General features: G+C 59.6%; 3 protein-coding genes across 3 annotated transcripts; all 3 read left to right on the top strand.

Annotated features, from left to right (window-relative positions):
• The first annotated feature begins 4,338 nt into the window (after positions 1-4,338).
• NTF4 (neurotrophin 4) lies at positions 4,339-5,109 on the top strand. The gene has a single exon (XM_037140852.2). The coding sequence runs from the start codon at positions 4,339-4,341 to the stop codon at positions 4,969-4,971; it is 633 nt and encodes a 210-aa protein (XP_036996747.1). The 3' UTR covers positions 4,972-5,109.
• Positions 5,110-6,903: 1,794 nt separating this feature from the next.
• Positions 6,904-9,446, top strand: LOC128626589 (uncharacterized). The gene is made up of 5 exons (XM_053659668.1): positions 6,904-7,059; positions 7,345-7,545; positions 7,649-7,810; positions 8,466-8,593; positions 9,092-9,446. Exons 1-5 carry the CDS (start codon positions 6,904-6,906, stop codon positions 9,444-9,446), a joined length of 1,002 nt encoding a protein of 333 aa, XP_053515643.1.
• Positions 9,447-16,222: 6,776 nt separating this feature from the next.
• Positions 16,223-17,283, top strand: LOC119045987 (lutropin subunit beta). Its single transcript, XM_037140851.2, has 3 exons — positions 16,223-16,237; positions 16,558-16,725; positions 17,041-17,283. Exons 1-3 carry the CDS (start codon positions 16,223-16,225, stop codon positions 17,281-17,283), a joined length of 426 nt encoding a protein of 141 aa, XP_036996746.1.
• The last annotated feature ends 148 nt before the right edge of the window (positions 17,284-17,431 follow it).

The following is a 17,431-nucleotide window of genomic DNA, read 5'->3' as shown; positions in this document are numbered from 1 at the left end:
AAACCCTCTTGCTCTCTGTCCTCGCCTACAGTTTTGCTTCCAGACATGGACATCAGAGCCACCAGGGAAGGTGGAGGGAGGGAGACACTGTCCGCACTTTGTCCAGACATGGCGGGGGGGGGGGGGGCAGGCGACAGAAACCCAGAGGAGGGGGACAGAGACTCTGAGAAAGAGAAAAACCCAGAACACAGGGGAGAAAGACACAATGAGTGAGCAGCAGAGACTCAGCAAGGAGGAAAGACAGACCCAGAGGGAAGGGGGCAGAAACCCAAATCAAGAGGGAGACAGAGACCCAGAGCAGGTTGTCAGGGTGCCAGAGACAGAGAGAGGCAGACACCCAGAGCTGGAGGCAGACCAGAGTGCCCGAGAGAAAGAGAACCAGAGAAGAAAACGGCAGCACAAGTCAGTGTCGCCAAGTCCGAGAGATCTGTGGAGTCTCCATCCCACAGAATCCCACACTGGGTCACGCCGCCCCATCTTCCCGAGGCCCAGGAATGCTGTCAGACAAACTGGAGGGAAACCTGAGTCTTAAGAGCATGAGAGTGGCTTTCCAAGGTCAGGCAGCCCGTCACTGTCACCAGGGGCCAGGGCTTGTGGCAGTCTGCCCGACCCCACGTGTCTCGTCAGCCTGCTGGTATGTGCAGGCCCTCCTGAGTCCAAACAGCCCCGTGAACAAGGAAACTGAGGCTCAGGGGGGAGGGTGTCCCCCAAGGTCACGAAGCCAAACACCGCGTGGGGTCTTTCAGTACAGAGGGCATTTGGAGGAGGGGGAGGGGGGTGGTGAAATCGCTAACACATACAGGGCTTCCTGGGTGCCAGGCGTCATTCAAATACTTTACTCATATTAATTTATTAAAACCCCAGTGATTTACACAGTGTGGTTGTTGTGTTTGTTGTTATTTTTAGGGGTAACAACCCCCCCTTTTTTTTTGGATCATATGAAATCTTAGAGGCACCAGGCTGACCCATCAGAAAGGAACTGGCGACTCAGAACGCAGCGAGGCCCTCCGTGCCGCACCCCGACTCGATCCAACTCCCTTTTTACGCAGAGAGATAGGAGGAGGTACAGACTGTGGGAAGAGTTCGATAAAGGTCAGAAATAATATAACCTTTGGGTTGTCACTTCGCTTGGAAATGGAGAGAAAGGCACACCAGGAGACGGAACTGAGGACAGACCCCCTCAATGGTGACAGACCCAGGCAGAGTCTTGGAGGCAGGCACAGGGCCCAGCACAGAGAGGCCCCATGAGGAGGAGACACAGGCGGAGAGGACAGGGACGGACGCAAAGAGAGAGACACCCACGGGGGGGGGGGGACAGAAGAAGGGAGGGCAGCGGACTGGGAGTGGGTCAGAAACCGGGGGAGGGAGGGGGACGAAGACCCACAGGAGGGGGACAGAAACTGTTGCCCAGTGACTCCTCTTTACTTCCTCTCCCAGCCCATCCGGCCGGAGCCCCAGGAGCCACAGACTGCCTGTGGCAGGAGCGGGACATGCTGGGTGCTCGGGGATGGGAAGGAGTGTGGAGAGGTCAGGGAGGTGACTCCACTGGACACTCAAAGCCTGGGAAGCGCCCCTCCCCCACCCCCAATAAGCAACTGTGGCTGCATTCTGTGCTACCTTGGCTGTGATGGGGGACAGCGGAGGGGAACACCCTCATCGGGGACACCCTTCCTGCCACCTTGCCATGCTATATTTAGGAGGGGGGGAATGGGATGCCCTCCCCCCAGAAGGCAAGTGTCAACTTCCCTCCTGAAAATAACTCGGGGGGGGGGGTGCTGGTGAAGGGCCCTGAGACAGGGCTGTCCCAGACTCCAGCTCCTGGGTCCCAGTCTAAGGTCTCTGTCTGCCTCTCCGGGTCTCTGCCCCCCTTCTCTCCAGGTGCCTGTCTCCTCTCTTTGGGTTTATGTCCCCTCTCTCTCTCTCTCTCTCTCTGGCTTTCTGTCCCCCTCTTTCCCTTGGACTCTGCCCCCGTTTCCTCTCCGTTTCTGTACCTTTTACCCACCTCCCTTCACGTCCGTCACTATTCACTTTGTTTCTTTCAGATCGTTCTGTTCCCAAACCATATCTGTCTCCAAGCCCTATAATACCTTGACCTTCTTTTATCTCAGTTCAGGACAGGACCCTCTCCCCAATCCCCACCCAGGAAATTCCAGGAGAGGAGCCTACGTGGGAGAAGCCCCCCACATCCACTGTCTCCCCGGCCTGGGGCCTTATCACTGCCCGAGCCCAGCTGGTTAATGTCTGGCCTGGAGCTCCTGGGAAAGTGAGGCTGAGAGCAGAGGGTGGGAATCTGCCTGGGGACTGACACATCACTGGCAAGAGAATGCAAAGGAATCCCAAGCCCAGACTCCCGGGTCCGAGGGAGGAGGGGCTGGGGGCTCGGACTCCAGGGTCCGAGGGAGGAGGGGACTGGGGGCCTGGATTCCTGGGTCTGAGGGAGGAGACGCTGGGGGTCTCCGCTCCCGGGTCCGGAGGCCCGGACTCCTGGGACCGCGGCGGGCGGAGGGCTGAGCGAGCCAGGCCGGGCTTCCGAGGTCCCGGCCCGCGTGTGGAAGGCGGGATCCCCCGGCCCCTCCTCCGCCGTCCGGCGCCGCCCCGCCCCCGCCCCCGACCCGGGCCCTCCGGAGCGTGTGCAGCGAGGAGCCGGCGAGCGAGCGCGCGTCCCTGCAGCCGAAGAGCAAGAGGAGGAGGCGCCGCCGCGCCAGGGGCAGCCGAGGGAGCCGAGGAGGGCGCCCCAGGTAAGAGCCTCGGCGCCTCCTCCTGCGGGATCCGGCGTCCGGGTCGCCCTGCCCCCGGGTAGGGAGGGACGTGGGCGGGGCCGGCGGGGGCGGGGCTTGGCGGAGGAAACTGAGGCAGGAGAGACAGGTCTCCGCGGAGCGCCAGGTTCCCCGCGAGGGGTCTCAAGGGTCCGGACCCTCAGTCCGAATCTTTTGGGAGTCCGTGTTTCTGAGCTCCTGGAGAGGAGGGGCCCTGAACTGCAGAACTCCTGGGTGTGCGGGAGGAGGGATTCGGGGGGCCTGGACTCCTGCCTCCGAGGGGTAGGGGGCAGGGGGACTGGACACCAAGGGACCAGGCAGCCGAGACCCAGGACTCCCGGGTCTTAGGGAAGAGGCAGCCGGGGACCTACACTCCGGGTCCCGCGCGCGCCCCTCTTCACACCCCACCTTCCCACTCCTCATCTCCCAGCCGGGGCAGGCAGCCTCTCCAGGTATGCGGAGCAGGAGTCTTGGACGGGCCCTGGCCTGTCCTGTGTGGGGAAAACATTCCAGGAAGCAGCCTCGGGGACCCAGGGCTTCTTGAGTGTGGGCCCTCGGGAACCCGGGTGTCCAGACCGGCCCCACCCCCACCCTGTCTGAGAGATGAATGGGCCGAGGAGGATGTAATCTTTTCCAGCCTCTCCCCTCCCCTCTCCTCCCCCATCTGCTTTCCATCGCAGCCAGGAGCCATCACCTGGGTAGGGAAGGGGCGGGCGGGGGGGACGCTCAGGAAAGGGGGCGTGGCCTCGACTCCTGGGTACCCTACGCTTTAAAAGGAACCCTGGAAGGGGAGCGTCAGGGGTTCAGGCCCCTTCCCCCACCTGCCTATATAACCTGCCGCTTCCCTTCTTCCCCTAGGTAGTTGACCCCCTCCCTCGACTGAGATGTCAGGAAGGAGGGGACCGCCTGTGTCCCCCACCGGGGCCCCCTGGAGCCTGGGGGCCCCCAGCCCGGAAGCTCGGAGGTGGAGTAGGTGCTGACAGGTCCGGTAACCACCCTTTCCCAGAACCACGGGCTTCCAGAATGTTGTAGAGAACAGGCAGTACACCCACACCTCCGCCTGCATCTCCCAGCCCCAGGTCAATTTCACAGCCAGGGAAACTGAGGCCCCAACTGACTTGTCTTGCCCTGTAACCGGCAGTTTTGAGCGGAAGTTGGGTCACCCGAGAATTCCAGAACTGGCCTTTCTCAGAGTTTCGGGACCTCAGACCTCCTCTAGGCTGTGGGACTTAGGGTCCCTTGGGGTTGCAGAAGCAGTGTGGCAGGGTGCAGTGGCTCAGACCCAGGTTCCAGTTCCAGCATTTGCTGGCTGTGTGACCTGGTGCAAGTTGCTAACCTCTCTGAGCCTGTATTTCCCCAGTTGCTGGCCATGATTAGTAATAGTAGTAGAATAATTATAATTATTAGTAGTAATAGTAGTAGAATAATCTGGAAGGTGGGCATCATCCAATCCTAGGATATAGGGTCCCCCGAGGTTCTAGAACAAAGGCCCCCTAGTGGTTCTGGCATGCAGGCCCCCCCTCGGTTTGTTACCCTCTTTGCTAACTCCACCTCTCCTCTCCCCCCCCAGGTGTTCAGCGAGATGCGCCCCCACCCCTCATGGTCCCTCCCCATCCTCCTCCTCAGCCTCCTCCCCTGTGTCCCAGTGGAACCCCACCCCCCGCCTTCGCCACTGCCCCCATTTCCGGCCCCTGAGTGGGACCTCCTGTCACCCCGAGTAGTGCTGTCCAGGGGTGCCCCCGCAGGCCCCCCTCTGCTCTTCCTGCTGGAGGCCGGGGCCTTCGGGGAGCCCCCGGGCAGCCCCGCTAACCGCACCCGGCGAGGGGTGAGCGAGACAGCACCCGCGAGTCGCCGGGGAGAGCTGGCTGTGTGCGACGCAGTCAGCAGCTGGGTGACAGACCGCCGGACTGCTGTGGACCTGCGTGGGCGCGAGGTGGAGGTGCTGGGCGAGGTGCCAGCGGCTGGCGGCAGTCCCCTCCGCCAGTATTTCTTTGAGACCCGCTGCAAGGCTGACAACACGGGGGAAGGTGGCCCCGGTGCAGGTGGAGGGGGCTGCCGGGGCGTGGACCGGAGGCACTGGGTGTCCGAGTGTAAGGCCAAGCAGTCCTATGTGCGGGCATTGACCACCGATGCTCAGGGCCGTGTGGGCTGGCGATGGATTCGAATCGACACCGCCTGCGTCTGCACACTCCTCAGCCGGACTGGCCGGGCCTGAGGCCCGTGCCCAGGAACTGCACAAGCAGAGGAAGAAAGAGCTGGCCGCTGGGGGACCTCAGTCGGGACCTGGCTGCTCTGGGCCTCGTTTTGGGAACTGGTTAAATAGTCACAAAAATCACAGCTCTCTGATTTGGAGAGCTCAGTCTGTACAATTTGTGTAAGACAAAACCAAATGGGGTTTTGAAGGATGAATAGGAGTCCTCCTGTGACCCCGAGAGTAATGATGATGATGATAGCCAGTATTTTCTGACTGCCTACTACTGTTTGTCAGCTCTAATACACAACTTGTCAGATCAACTTGGTGGATTTGACCCTGGAGGCCTTTGGCTTCTAAGTTGCTGACTGTGTGATCTCAGGGGACATCACCTGGCCCATCTCGGAGAGAATGATAAGGAGGGACCATGCCAAGGAGTGAGCTGGGGAGCATAAAAACTGGAATGTGTAAGCAACTGGCTGGAAGCTAGAATTCGAATGGGAAGTGTACTAGGTCAGATGGGGCAAGAATGCTCTGTTTTGAGATAGTGACCTACCTGTCACAGTAGGTATGCAAGATAGGAGGTCAGGATGCTAGAGAATTTGGCCCTGGTGAGGACTTAGAGTCAGGTTTCCACCACCCTTCCCTGTCTCGACCTTTACCCCACATTGGGAAAGAAATAAACAGTAACATCGTCCAGCTCAAGGAGGGTGTGAGGTTCTGACCCATTGCCCTGACCCCTGGCGAGGATCGGGGGTCATTTGGACACTAATAGGCCAGAACAACCCAACAGGAGAGGGGACCCTAGAAGCCCGAGTGAGGGGACGGGAAGGCAGTCTCAGTTTTCCCTGTCTGCAGAATGGGTTGGCAGGATGAGTTATTGGGGGCTGAGGAGCCGGGGCCTCGACCCCTCCTCAGGGCACCCCTTCACGTATTCCCACTCCACAGCCTCACGCCTGTTAACAACACACAGGCTTCATTAGACAGCCAACTGCGGGCTGAGGGCAGGGAAATCCCGCACCATCACAGACTGAGGCCCTGGGAAGAAGGGTGGGGCAGCCTCTGCGGCTACATCTCTGCTCCAGGTCTGCAGTTCTATTCTCTTTTTCTTCTGCTCCCTCCCTGTCTCTTCTCACTTCCTGTCTCTTGTCTTTGGGACAGTAGCTCTTTTTCTGTCTCTGTTTCTTGGTCGCCGTCTCTCACCCATTCTTGTGTTTCTTCTCGTCCATCAAAGCTCTTTCCGCCCCGCCCCCCACTGGCTCTGCGGCTTAGCACTTCCCTGTGTATTGCTCCCAGGGTCTCTCGCTCTGCCCACCCCCATGCCCAGGTGGAAGTTCTCAGCCAAATCAAAGGCAGCAGGACAGACAAAGCTGACGCTGACGCTGCACTCGCGGGGAGGGAGGGGCAGCCCGGGGGACATTGTTAGCCCCAGGTGGACAGGCCTGGCTGAGGGGGCGGGCTGCTGGGAGGGCTGGGACCCTATAGGGCTGGGGGCTGGGAGTGTTCCTCATAGATTTTCTGATGTGCTGGGTGGTCTCCATCCTCTCCCTCTGGGTTTCTGCCCAGACTGTTCCCTGCTCCCTAGATCTCTGACCGCCCCCGATCTGGTTTCTGTCTCCCTGTCTGCTGTCCCCTCTTTGGTCCCCCTCCACCTGCACCAGGGGTCTCTGTCTCTAAAACTCTAAAATTGAACTTCTAATTTCCCCTGTTCCCCGTGTCTGCCTTTCTGTCCGGGTCTACCCCCCCCCTCAACTTTTCTAAGTTTCTGTGATCCTCTTGGGGTCTCTGCTCCCTTTGTCAAAACCCCAGTCCCGGAGCGCCAGGGTCTTTTTCTCTCTGTACCCATCCACACGCCGGCAGGCCCTCCATTGGCTGGATTCAGCGAGGGCGGGTTCTGTCACCCAGGGCAACAGCAACAACAAACCTCCCGCTTGGCTGCAGGGAGGGGGAGGGATCATGGCCGGCCGGAGCCTAGCTCCGGGCTGTGGCCCTCCCTGCCCCCCCATCTCTGGGACCGAGCTGCCTGGATGCTGGCCGCAGTGGCATCTCACCAGCAGCGGTGTGGCCCACCACATTATCCCACCCGCGCCCTTTCCCCCGCCTACCCTCCAGGTGAGAGGACTCCTAGGTTCCTCACCTGGAAGTCCCGACTCCTGTGTCTGAAGGAGGAGGGGCCCAGAGGTCCAGACACCTTGCTGAAGGAAAGGAGGATTGGTGGCTTGGATTCCTAACTGAAGCAGGAGGGTCTCCGAGTCCCGGGTCCATCGAGGACGGGCCAGGGGACCTGGATGCCTGGAACTGGAGAGCGGGAAGGGCCGGGGACCGACGCGGGGAGGTCAGGGCTGGCGGGCCAGGCGCCTGGGTGTTTGCATCTGATGTCCCACGCCTTCTGCCCAGTCCACCGAGGCGGAGCCCCTGCCCCCAGCCGCAAAGCAGGGTTTGCACATCAGGGCTTTCGACGAGGTCATCAACAGATGGGAGACAACTTCTGGCTCGGCTTTTGTGCCCAAGACCTACGGCGGGCCCTACGCGCAGCCCAGGGCCCCAGAACCTGCAGACCCCGCGCGGGTTATAGGGATCAAGGATTTAGGGGAAAAGGTGAGGTTCTGGGATGCCCAGGTCCGCGGTGGGGACAGGGCCGAGGACCGTAGTTCTGTCCATGGAGCCTTCACGTTGGGTGCCCGCATCCCCCTTTCCGCAGCTCAGGCACCACAGCTGGCGCCTCCCTCTGATCACAAAGCGCCAGTGCAGCGAGATGAGGGCGCAGTATACCCGCTGGCCCGACCTGGACCAGGGCGCCACCGGCTACCCCGCGCCCCAGCCCCCGGCGCCTGCGGACCGCCACAGTGGGGGCCCTTCTCAGGTAGCGGGGAAGACCCCGTGGGCGCGGGCAGACAGAGCTTGGAGCTCCTGGGGCGGGTCAGAAGGGCCGTTTATACACCTTAGCGACCGGACTGAGTCCCTGGGGCGGGGTCAGAAGGGATTTTTAGCCTGGAGGCGTGGCTAAAAGATCTGGGGCGGAATAAGGAGCACAAGGGATAAGGGGAAGGGGCTTGGCCCTTTGGAGACTGGGACTGAAGACCCGAAATCCCAGCTGTGAGGTTGGGGGGCGCAACTAGCAAATGCGGAGGCGGTTTACGAGGGGGTTCTGAGGCTGGGGCGGAGCCAGCCAGAACACTGGTCTTGGGTATTTGGCGGGAGGGGTGGCAGAGGCGGGTTAGGCTTTCTGAGAATGGATGAAGCTAGGAGAACTTGTCGGCCAAGGTGTGGCTTAATTCCAGCCGCAGAACAAGGGAAGTGTAAATCGGGTGGGGGGGGGGGGCTTGGCTTTCTTTTCTGTGACAGGCAGAACGCGTTTGGGATCGGAGGAACCCCAGTAAGCCTTCTGACATGGGGATCGAAGAGTGTACGTGCCCTGGCATCGGTGGGTCAGGAGGACTTCTGATTCTGGGACCCAAGGCTTCGAACGGGCTAATGAAGTCTCTTTGGGGGCATTCCTCCTGCCCGATCCCCCTCAGGCCCTGCTCCCCTGGATGAAGAACCCCAAGCTGGTGGGCCAGCCTTTCACAGGACCCGACCAGAGCGTCCTGGACCGCCATCAGTTCTATCTGTCCACCTCGGCCCGGGACTTCCGCGCCTACTCCAAGTGAGCCGGGGTCTCTCCATCGGCAATAACCGCTGCGCTGCACCGCCCCTCGGAGGCTGGTGGAACCTAGTCCCCTGGTGTCGCCTCCCCCTCTCTGACTTAGAACCAGAAGGTCAGACCCCAGACCCTACCTTGTTTTTAGCGCCCAGGTGTTTCTAAGCGTCAAGCCTCAGGACCACGAAGCCTGCGAGGGCCCACCAGCCATTTCGGGAGCCAGGAGCAGGGCCCAGCCGGTGTGGGGCGGGACTCCTTTGGCATTCGAGTCCCCAGATACTCCATCCCAAGGCTGCGAAAACCCCAGATTCCCGGCGCTTACGTACCTCCAGCACCCAGGAATCCAGGCTAGGAGTCCCCAGCCCCATTCTTTCTAAGTGGCCCCCGACTCCTCACAACACAGGAGGGTTCGGTTCTACTGCCTCCTCAGGCCCCGAGGTCTGAATCCTCAGACTCCTCCAGAGGATTCAGCTGTGCTCTCCCCACCCTGCCTCCCCCCAACAGGAAGGAGTTGCTCGGATACCCCGGCAAGGACTCGCTGAGCTACTGGAACTTCGAGGAGACTCCCAAGGTGTGGGGCCACGGCCCGCAGCAGCCGCCCTGTCCGCGCTCCTCTCGGACCCGCGTGCCCCGTGCCCGCCCCGTGACGCCTGCTGTGCCGCACCGCGGGGCGCTCCCTCTGGCTCAGGAGTCCTACAGCGCCCCACTGCACCCGCTCCGCCGGCTTGACCGTTTCTGCCCGCTGGAGCTTCCCTGGGGCGGCCCCCACTGGAAGCCTGTGCCCGGCATCTACAGCGTGCCGCAAGCCTACCGCACCGAGAACTCCAACTACGGCAGTGTGAAACCCGCACTCGTTTGAGCGGCGGCGCGAGCCCCGCCCGCAGACAGGTCCACCAGGCGGGTCGAAGCTGCGCCAGCAAGACTGCAACTGAGCACACAGTAGGCGGGACTGAGCTTGGGAGCCCCGCCCACAAGGCGGGGCTGGACGGAGCTTGGGACACACCCACCGGACGGTGGGCGGGGCGAGCCGCGCACCGGATTATAGAGGCGGTGATGGTGGGCGGGGAATACGTACAACGGGGCTGTGGGTCAGCAGGTGGGACGTCCTCTCTGGTAGATCGGGCTGAGCTTATCTTTGTCAATGACAGTGTAAAGCTGCAGGTCGAGCCCCAGGAGCTCGACCACTTCATCAGATAAACCGAAAAGCCCCTAAGGAGGATTGGATGGCACAGGTGTAGCCTTTATTGCTCACAGTACAGGGAGCACCAATGGTGGCAGATGGCAAAGCAGGACCAAGCGTCCCTCAATCCAAGACGTGTTTGAAGGGGTTCCAGACAAAGGGGGCCTGTGTCTGGCGGGTGACTCAAAACTACATTCCCTCAGTGTGTACGTGCAAAGAGAAAAAGGTCAAAAAGCAGTCACACGGGACAAGAAGCCTGTCGCAAAAGGAGATAAGGAGGGAATTACAGTCCATTTCCAAAGCCATAGACATTCCTTCTGGCCAGGGGCCCTCCAGCCAGCCTTCCTCTTTCAGGAGGACCCTGTACCTTTCAATGAGGCTGGAGGGTACTGATGGCGGATGGGCCCCCAATCTCTATTGAGGACGTCTGCCATTTTTTGTACCTGATGTCCCGTGAGATGGGTGTGTTGGTTGCTTTCGATGATATTCAGGGTCCCATGGGCAGCACAGAGCTACATTAGGCCTTGGGTGGTGACTCATGATGTGGCCCGCTTGCACGGGTCTGCTTGCGGCAGGCCAGGAGTCATGTCCACACATGTCAGGGCATGGCGTGAGCCTTGGATGGTGGCAGGGGGCCAATGTAGTCCACCTACCAGCAGGTCAGCAGGATGTTCCCCTGTCACAGGCCACCCATATCTTGAAGGGGCAGCTGATGAGGGTGCTTCTCTGCACAGATCAGAGTAACAGAGCAATAGATCCCAAGCCTTTACCACTTCCCATAAAGTCTTTTCTTGATGGCAGATCTTTTGGTGGAGATGCTTGGCCATATCTTTCCTGGAGCCTCTTCCAACAGCCGATGCATGCCAGGTCGTTGGCTCAGCATTGCCTGGGCCGCAGAGAGGTTGATGTCCGTTGCCGTGGTAAAGCGTTATTACCATTTCCAGACTATGTTCATAAATGTCCTTCCACAGGCCCTGCCCCCATGGGGGGTTTCCAGCCACCTGCCAATCATCTCGCTGCCAGCAGTGTCAGTCCTGTGTACACCAGCCAGCTGTCTTTGCAGGTGGTCATTGGCCCAGGTTCTCAGGTTCTGACTATCTGCACAGCTCTCAATTCAGCCCATTGGCTACTTTGTCGGGAGCCACCTTCCATCCACACGCCGACCCTGCTGGGCTAGTAGGCCTCCTCCCTCCAGGCGGGTGGCTGGCCCCCACAGGAGGTGTCCTCAGGCACAGGGGCTTGTCCCTCGTTAATAGTAGGCCCAGGAGCGGGAAGAGGAGCAGCGACCTTTGTGCACAAGACGGTATATAACTAGGCCCAGGAGCTGCTGCAATTCTTGGCCCGAAGGCTCATGGCTAGGTTGCTTCTCTGCTGGAGATACACACTCAGCTCAGAGTAGCCGTCTGTGCTGCTGAGCTGGTGGGTCGGTTTGCCAAGTCTGTTACCCACCAGCCATGGGTTAGATAGTTTGGACTCGAACCTCAGCCGGTCTGGAAATGGCCTCAGTGGCCAGGAGAGCCTGGTAAAGTGTTCACTTATTCTTTTTTTAAATAAATATTTATTTATTAAATAAATATTTATTTATTTCTAGGGAGAGGGGAAGGGAAGGAGAAAGAGTGGGAGAGAAACATCAGTGTGTGGTTGCCTGTCATGTGTCCCCTACCAGGGACCTAGCCTGCAACCCAGGCATGTGCCCTTACTGGGAATCAAACCAGTGAAATTTTGCTTCACAGGCCCGTGCTCTGTCCACTGAGCTACACCAGCCAGGGCTGTTCACTTGTTCTAATGGGCTGTATTGAGCCTCCACTCCCTCCCATGCTGGGACCAGAAGCCAGTGGGCACCTTGGTGCACCCTTGCTGTTGCCAGCGGCCCAGGAATAGACTTTAGGGGTGAAGTGGACGTCCAAACCACACGCCTGAGGTTGATCTATGACTACCCACCCCAGTGCTTGTACGGTCTTCACCCCTTCCTTGCTTAGTAGCCTCAAAGCCCTGGTCATGCTCTTCCCCCCAGGCCCAGTGGCTCCTGTGTGGGTGAGGCAGGAAAGAGGGTGCACTAGCTGAGCATGACCAGGTATGAAAGTCCACCAGTACCCCACCAACCCTGAAAATTCTTGTGATTGCTTCAGGTTCTGCAGGATGGGAAAAGCCTGAATCTTTTTTTTTTTTCTTAAGAGTTTATTTATTTTTAGATAAAGGGAAAGAGAGGGAAAAAACATCAATGTGTGGTTGCCTCTTGCACCCCCCCCTACTGGGGACCTGGCCCACAACCCTGGCATGTGCCCTGACTGGGAATTGAACTGGTGACCCTTTGGTTAGCAGGCCGGTGTTCAATCCACTTAGCCACACCAGCCACAGCAGCAGGCATCACCTTTGTCTTTCCGACCGAATGATAACCAGGAATTTGACAGACAATCCAGGTCCCTGGCTTTTGTTGGAATTGACCACCCATCCTCGACCCTGTGGGTGAGCCCACAGCTGCAGAGTGGCGTGTTCTAACTCTGAGAGAGAATCAGAGGTTGGCATAGTATCATCAAAGTAATGGCACAATCTCATAGAGGATGGCACAACCCATGCAGCTAAGTCTTCAGCCACAAGGTTGCAGCAAACAGTTGGGCCGTGCACATAACCTTGAGGCAGGACACTAAATGTCCACTGGCGACCTTCCCAGGTGAAGGCAAACTGGCCCTGGTTTTGGGGTCAATATCGGTAGAGAAAAAGGCATTCGCTCGATCTAATACATCGTGGTACGTGCCCAGCCCATGGCTGAGCTGGTCCAGGAGGCTAGCAACATTAGGCACGGCCGCAAAGAGGGGGAATCACCTTATTTAGTTCTCTCTAATGTGCAGACATGTGCCAAGTTCCCCGCCCCCGCCTTTAATAGGCCTCACAGGCGAGTTTTCAGGGCTGCGGGCCATTGTGATGATGTTCACCCTAGCCAGTTCTTCATGGTCTCCCCAATCTCCTAGGGCAGTAGTGTTTGGTGGCCACTATTCTACGGGGAGTGGGAAGTGACACGGGGGTGTGTCTGGCATGCCCCCTCAAAACAGCCTTCACAAGCCTTATTCGGAGGTGAAACTCCCCCTACAGTGGTCTGTAGGCGCACGCCCGCTAGAACGCCAGTTCCTAGGATATACTCAGGGATGGGGAAACACACCCCTTCGAGGGGTGTGGCAGTAAGTGTCCTATTCCAAGAGTCAGTGCCACAGACCTCACCCATGTGGACTGTCCTCTGTAGGTGTCGATGGCAGTTGTGGGTCCCCTAAATCTCTCCAGGTCATCGTAAATGAGAGCACATTCTGCACTAGTATCAACTAAAGCCAGCACTCTGTACATTGTTTGGGGACCAGGAAATAGCAAGTTCTGCATGTGGCCTCTGGTCCCCATGGGGTCCCTGTAAGTGGGTCCCCCGGCCACCCCCCTACACAAAGACCCGTCCTTATGGACTGTCCTCTAGATGGGCTGGAGGCAGCTCCACCAGGGGGGCAGCCATGATGTCATCCGAGCAGGGCGTCGGCTCTGGGGGTGCCGATGCGATCGTTCCTACTGACGGTGTCCGTTCCGATGTTCGGACAGTGGATGTCATGACGGGCTGGAACTGCTGCCCAGGTTTCAGTTGCTGCCACAAGAATGCAGTTAGGCTTCTTGTCTATCTTATCTTTATCTACCCTGGCCAGTCCCAGGTCACTGCACAGTCATTTGCGGGTCACTTTCACTGGATGGACCTTCCTGCTTAGATTTCACAGCTGGGTTCTCTTTGTTCCTTCCTTGATCCTTCTTTTCTACCTATCATATTTTTTCTTTTGTCTCAGAAGCTCCACTTCTACTGGGTTGGCAACCGTCTGTGCCGCTTCTTGTACAGAATCACCCGCCTTGACCCTGGCTGGTATGGCTCAGTGGATTGAGCGCTGGCCTGTGAACCAAAGGGTCGCTTGTTCAATCCCCAGCCAGGACACATGCCTGAGTTGTGGGCCAGGTCCCCAGTAGGGGGCGCTCAAGAGGCAACCACGCATTGAATTTTTCCTCCCTCTCTCCCTATATTCCCCTCTCTTAAAAAATAAGTAAAGTCTAAAAAAATCTCACCCACCTTGGTGTACAAGGTAGGTATCAGGGATGCTGTTTGCATAGCCCAGTCCCTCATCCGGCGGTAAATCTTCCTATGTCTGGCCCATTGGACTGTGGGTTATAGACAGGGTGCCGTGTGCCTAGCTCCCAGATGAACTGCTGGAGTTCTAGTGAACTGGTCCAGTGCGGGTTAGAGGGTAGATCCCCCTCATGGGCCACACCGCCCTACAGCCAGCCATTAGCCACATAAGGAGAGCAGTTGTGTGATGGGCTTGGGCTCTGGCCCAGTGAATCCTTTATCTCAAAGAGGGATGGGGGGGGTGACAGAGGACATGTGTTTCAATTCATCCCCCGCAAGTAAAATGCCATCAGCCCCTCTATCCCACAGCCTCACTAGCTACCCTGTGATGGATTTGGACCTTTTCTGTCTGAACTTAGCAGCCAGCTCTACTAGTTCCGCAGGGGTGCAGGGGTGCAGGGGCATGCGCAGTGTGAGGTCTGTGCTGGGACGGGAGCGGTGTGCAAGGTGGCACTGGAGCGCCCCGTGGCGCCCCTGGCTGTGGGTCTTCATCTTCTGAGTCATAATCAGGCGAGCCAGGAATTTCCCTTCTTCCACCTCTACGACCTCCCCGTTCACATCTATTAAGATCTCTCCGACTGTCCTGGCTGGCGTCGCTGACTCCATTCCCAGTCAGGGCACGAGCCTGGGTTTCGGGCCAGGTCCCCAGTAGGGGGCGCGCGCGAGGCAAACACACATTGAGTTTCTCTCCCTTTCTCCTTCCCTTCCCCTCTCTCTAAAAATAAATATATATTTTAAAAAGATCTCTCAGCCTGAGTCGCTTTCCTTTCAGCAGTAGAATCCCACTCTCGAGGATTCCAGTCAGACTGTGTCGCGGTCGCCATATACGGGTGGGTGCCAGCCGTCGCCCCCGTACCCTGGCCAAGCGGCGCGCTGGGTCCTGTAATTGGCGCCAGGTCTGTTCTGATTGTCTTCCTAGGGCGTCCTTACTGTCCGCCGTTAGGAGACGCGTGTTCCTTCCTAATTTCAGTTCCTCTTCTGAACGCGCAGCACGCGCCTCCGCCTCTCCGTCTCTGTCACCCTCCCTAACGCTGCGGACATTAACCAGTCCACAGGGGTGGCGACGTGGCGGAGGCCTTTCTTCCTCCCCAGGGCGCTCTGCTCTTCCACATCCTGAAAGGCTTGTAGGAGGCATCGGGAGTTTCCGAGGCACCCCCCGCCCCATCCCGGGCGGTCCCCATGTGTCAAGAACCACAGAGGATCTGCTGGCCCGCCCGGGATTCCTCCTGGTATCCCCTCACTCCGCATGACGTCGCCCACAGTTGACTCCACGTGGGGAGTTTTCGGGGCATCTGACTACTGCCCATGATTATGTCGATTGTAATACAGGAGGTCGAGCCCGGAGATCTCGATTGCTCCTTCCGATAAACCGGAAAACCCACACGGAGGACTGCGCGGAGCAGGCACCGCCTCTATGATGCGCATTACAGGGAGCACCGCCCGCAGCAGGACTGCGTAGCCGGATGGAACCCCCGGAGTCCCAACCACGTAGGCACGTGCCTTGCACGTGACTCTAAACCACATTCCCTCAGTGCATTTGTGCAAAGAGAAAAGGTCAAGCAATAGTCACAGGGGACAAGAAGCCTGTCACAAAAGGAGATGAGGAGAGAGCAATGGTCCATTTCCAAAGCCATACACATTACTTCCGGCCAGGGGCCTTACAGCCGGGCCTTCCACTACGTGTGGGGAGGGCGGTGTCCAGCACGACCCCACGTGGGTGTAAGTCTATGCTGCCAGTTTGCTGGGTCAGCTCCGGCACCCTTGTTTCTGGGGCCCCCAGTATGGGGGACAGGGTGCTCCTACTGCATCCCCGCGTGGGGGATATCTGGGTGCAGGCCCCCCACTTCCTGACCACAGAATGCAGTATTGAAGCCGAGCCCCCTGAGAGGTTGGAACCTTTCAGTGGAGCAGGGTTGAGACTTCCACGATCAGCATTCCAGGACCACTGGAGGGGTGAGCTCTGGCCTCCCCCAGGGCCCCCCATACAGAGACAGGGCTGTACAACCTGCTAGCACAGCCCAGGGCTTCCCGTCCCCTTGCCTGGGCCCCCAACACGCCCTCTCTAGCACCCGAGTCTGTGGAGTCAGCTGTCACCTAGGGTGTCTCCTGTTTCCTGATGCTACGGAGCTCAGGGAATGGGGGGAGGGGGTGCTCCATTTCGCCACCCCTGCACCTCCCTGGCCTTGTCCCTCGCCCCCGAGGAGATTAGTGTCCAGGTTACCCACCATGCCGCCGCCCCCAGTGGCCTTGCTGCCCGCCCCCACAGCCTGCAGGTATAAACCCAGGTAGGCTCCGCAGGGAGGCACCGAGGATGGAGATGCTCCAGGTAAGACTGAAGGGCCTCCAAGTCCCTCGCCTCTCCACCCAGGACACAGTTGCCAGGGGTCCTGTGACCTGGTGAAGGTCTCTTTCTGGAGGGTGGGGGCAGCCCGCAGGCTTCCTGCTGGGAGAGGGGAGCAGTGGGGCGGCCTGAGCACCGGTATCTGGGGTCCCCGGGCTTCAGGATAAGGGATCAAAGTGGAGGGGTGGCCTGGAGTGGAAGTTGTCAGGCAGGGAAGCGGGGTCCCTGAGTGTCCATGCGGGGAGTGGGCGGGGAGAGCCCCGGCAGGAGTCTCAGGCTGGCCCTGAGCCAGTGCCTCACCCCAGGGGCTGCTGCTGTGGCTGCTGCTGAGCGCGGGTGGGGTGCAGGCATCCAAGGAGCCAGCGCGGCCGCTGTGCCGGCCCATCAATGCCACCCTGGCTGCCGAGAAGGAAGCCTGCCCGGTCTGCATCACCTTCACCACCAGCATCTGTGCCGGCTACTGCCCCAGCATGGTGAGCTGCCTGGAGTGGGCGGGGACCGGCCCTGTGGGACGGAGCGCGGGCGCTGCCACCTCGGCCACAGGGTGGACACCAAAGGGCCTGGCCCACAGAAGGCCCGTGGCAGCAGGGTGGAAATGTGGCCTGCCCTCCCCCAACCCACCCCCGGGGCAGGTGGTGGGGAACTGGAGTTAGAGTTGGGTGTGTGGGAGGGAGAGCACAGAGGGTCAGAACACAGGAGTCTGAGATTTGGGGGGGCAGCAAGGAGACCAGCAGAGGGCTTGGCCCTGAGCTGAGGCCCACGCGCTCCCACGCCGTCCCGGCCCCCAGGTCCGAGTGCTGCCGGCCCTCCTGCCGCCCGTGCCTCAGCCTGTGTGCACCTACCACGAGCTGAGGTTTGCCTCCATCCGGCTCCCTGGCTGCCCGCGCGGCGTGGACCCGATGGTCTCCTTCCCTGTGGCCCTCAGCTGCCGCTGTGGGCCCTGCCGCCTCAGCAGCTCCGACTGCGGGGGTCCCAGACCCCAACCCTTGGCCTGTGACCACCCCACCCTCCCAGACCTCGTCTTTCTCTAAGGGTGCCCGGCCCCCAGCTCCCCACGCCCATCCTGGCTCCAGCTCCGGCTCAGGGAGCTGGCGGACGAGCCTCTCCCCTCCCAATAAAGGCTTCTCAAACCGCACCCTGGGGCGGCCTTTCTTTGAGTTCCGGGTGCGCACCCACGAC

Source organism: Artibeus jamaicensis, unplaced genomic scaffold, assembly GCF_021234435.1.
Source record: "Artibeus jamaicensis isolate MK-2021 breed Jamaican fruit bat unplaced genomic scaffold, CSHL_Jam_final scaffold_804, whole genome shotgun sequence".
Classification (NCBI taxonomy): Eukaryota; Metazoa; Chordata; class Mammalia; order Chiroptera; family Phyllostomidae; genus Artibeus; species Artibeus jamaicensis.
The sequence above is the reverse complement of the archived record's forward strand: the minus strand, read 5'-3'. Positions and strand labels throughout refer to the sequence as shown.

Bases quoted from the DNA above. Each gene is read 5' to 3' on its own strand.
- LOC128626589 (XM_053659668.1), top strand. From the start codon at position 6,904: ATGGCCGGCCGGAGCCTAGCTCCGGGCTGTGGCCCTCCCTGCCCCCCC. The intron at 7,060-7,344 runs GTGAGAGGACTC...CCTTCTGCCCAG, and splicing joins TTCCCCCGCCTACCCTCCAG to TCCACCGAGGCGGAGCCCCT. The intron at 7,811-8,465 runs GTAGCGGGGAAG...GATCCCCCTCAG, and splicing joins ACAGTGGGGGCCCTTCTCAG to GCCCTGCTCCCCTGGATGAA.
- NTF4 (XM_037140852.2), top strand. From the start codon at position 4,339: ATGCGCCCCCACCCCTCATGGTCCCTCCCCATCCTCCTCCTCAGCCTC.
- LOC119045987 (XM_037140851.2), top strand. The intron at 16,726-17,040 runs GTGAGCTGCCTG...CCCGGCCCCCAG, and splicing joins CCGGCTACTGCCCCAGCATG to GTCCGAGTGCTGCCGGCCCT.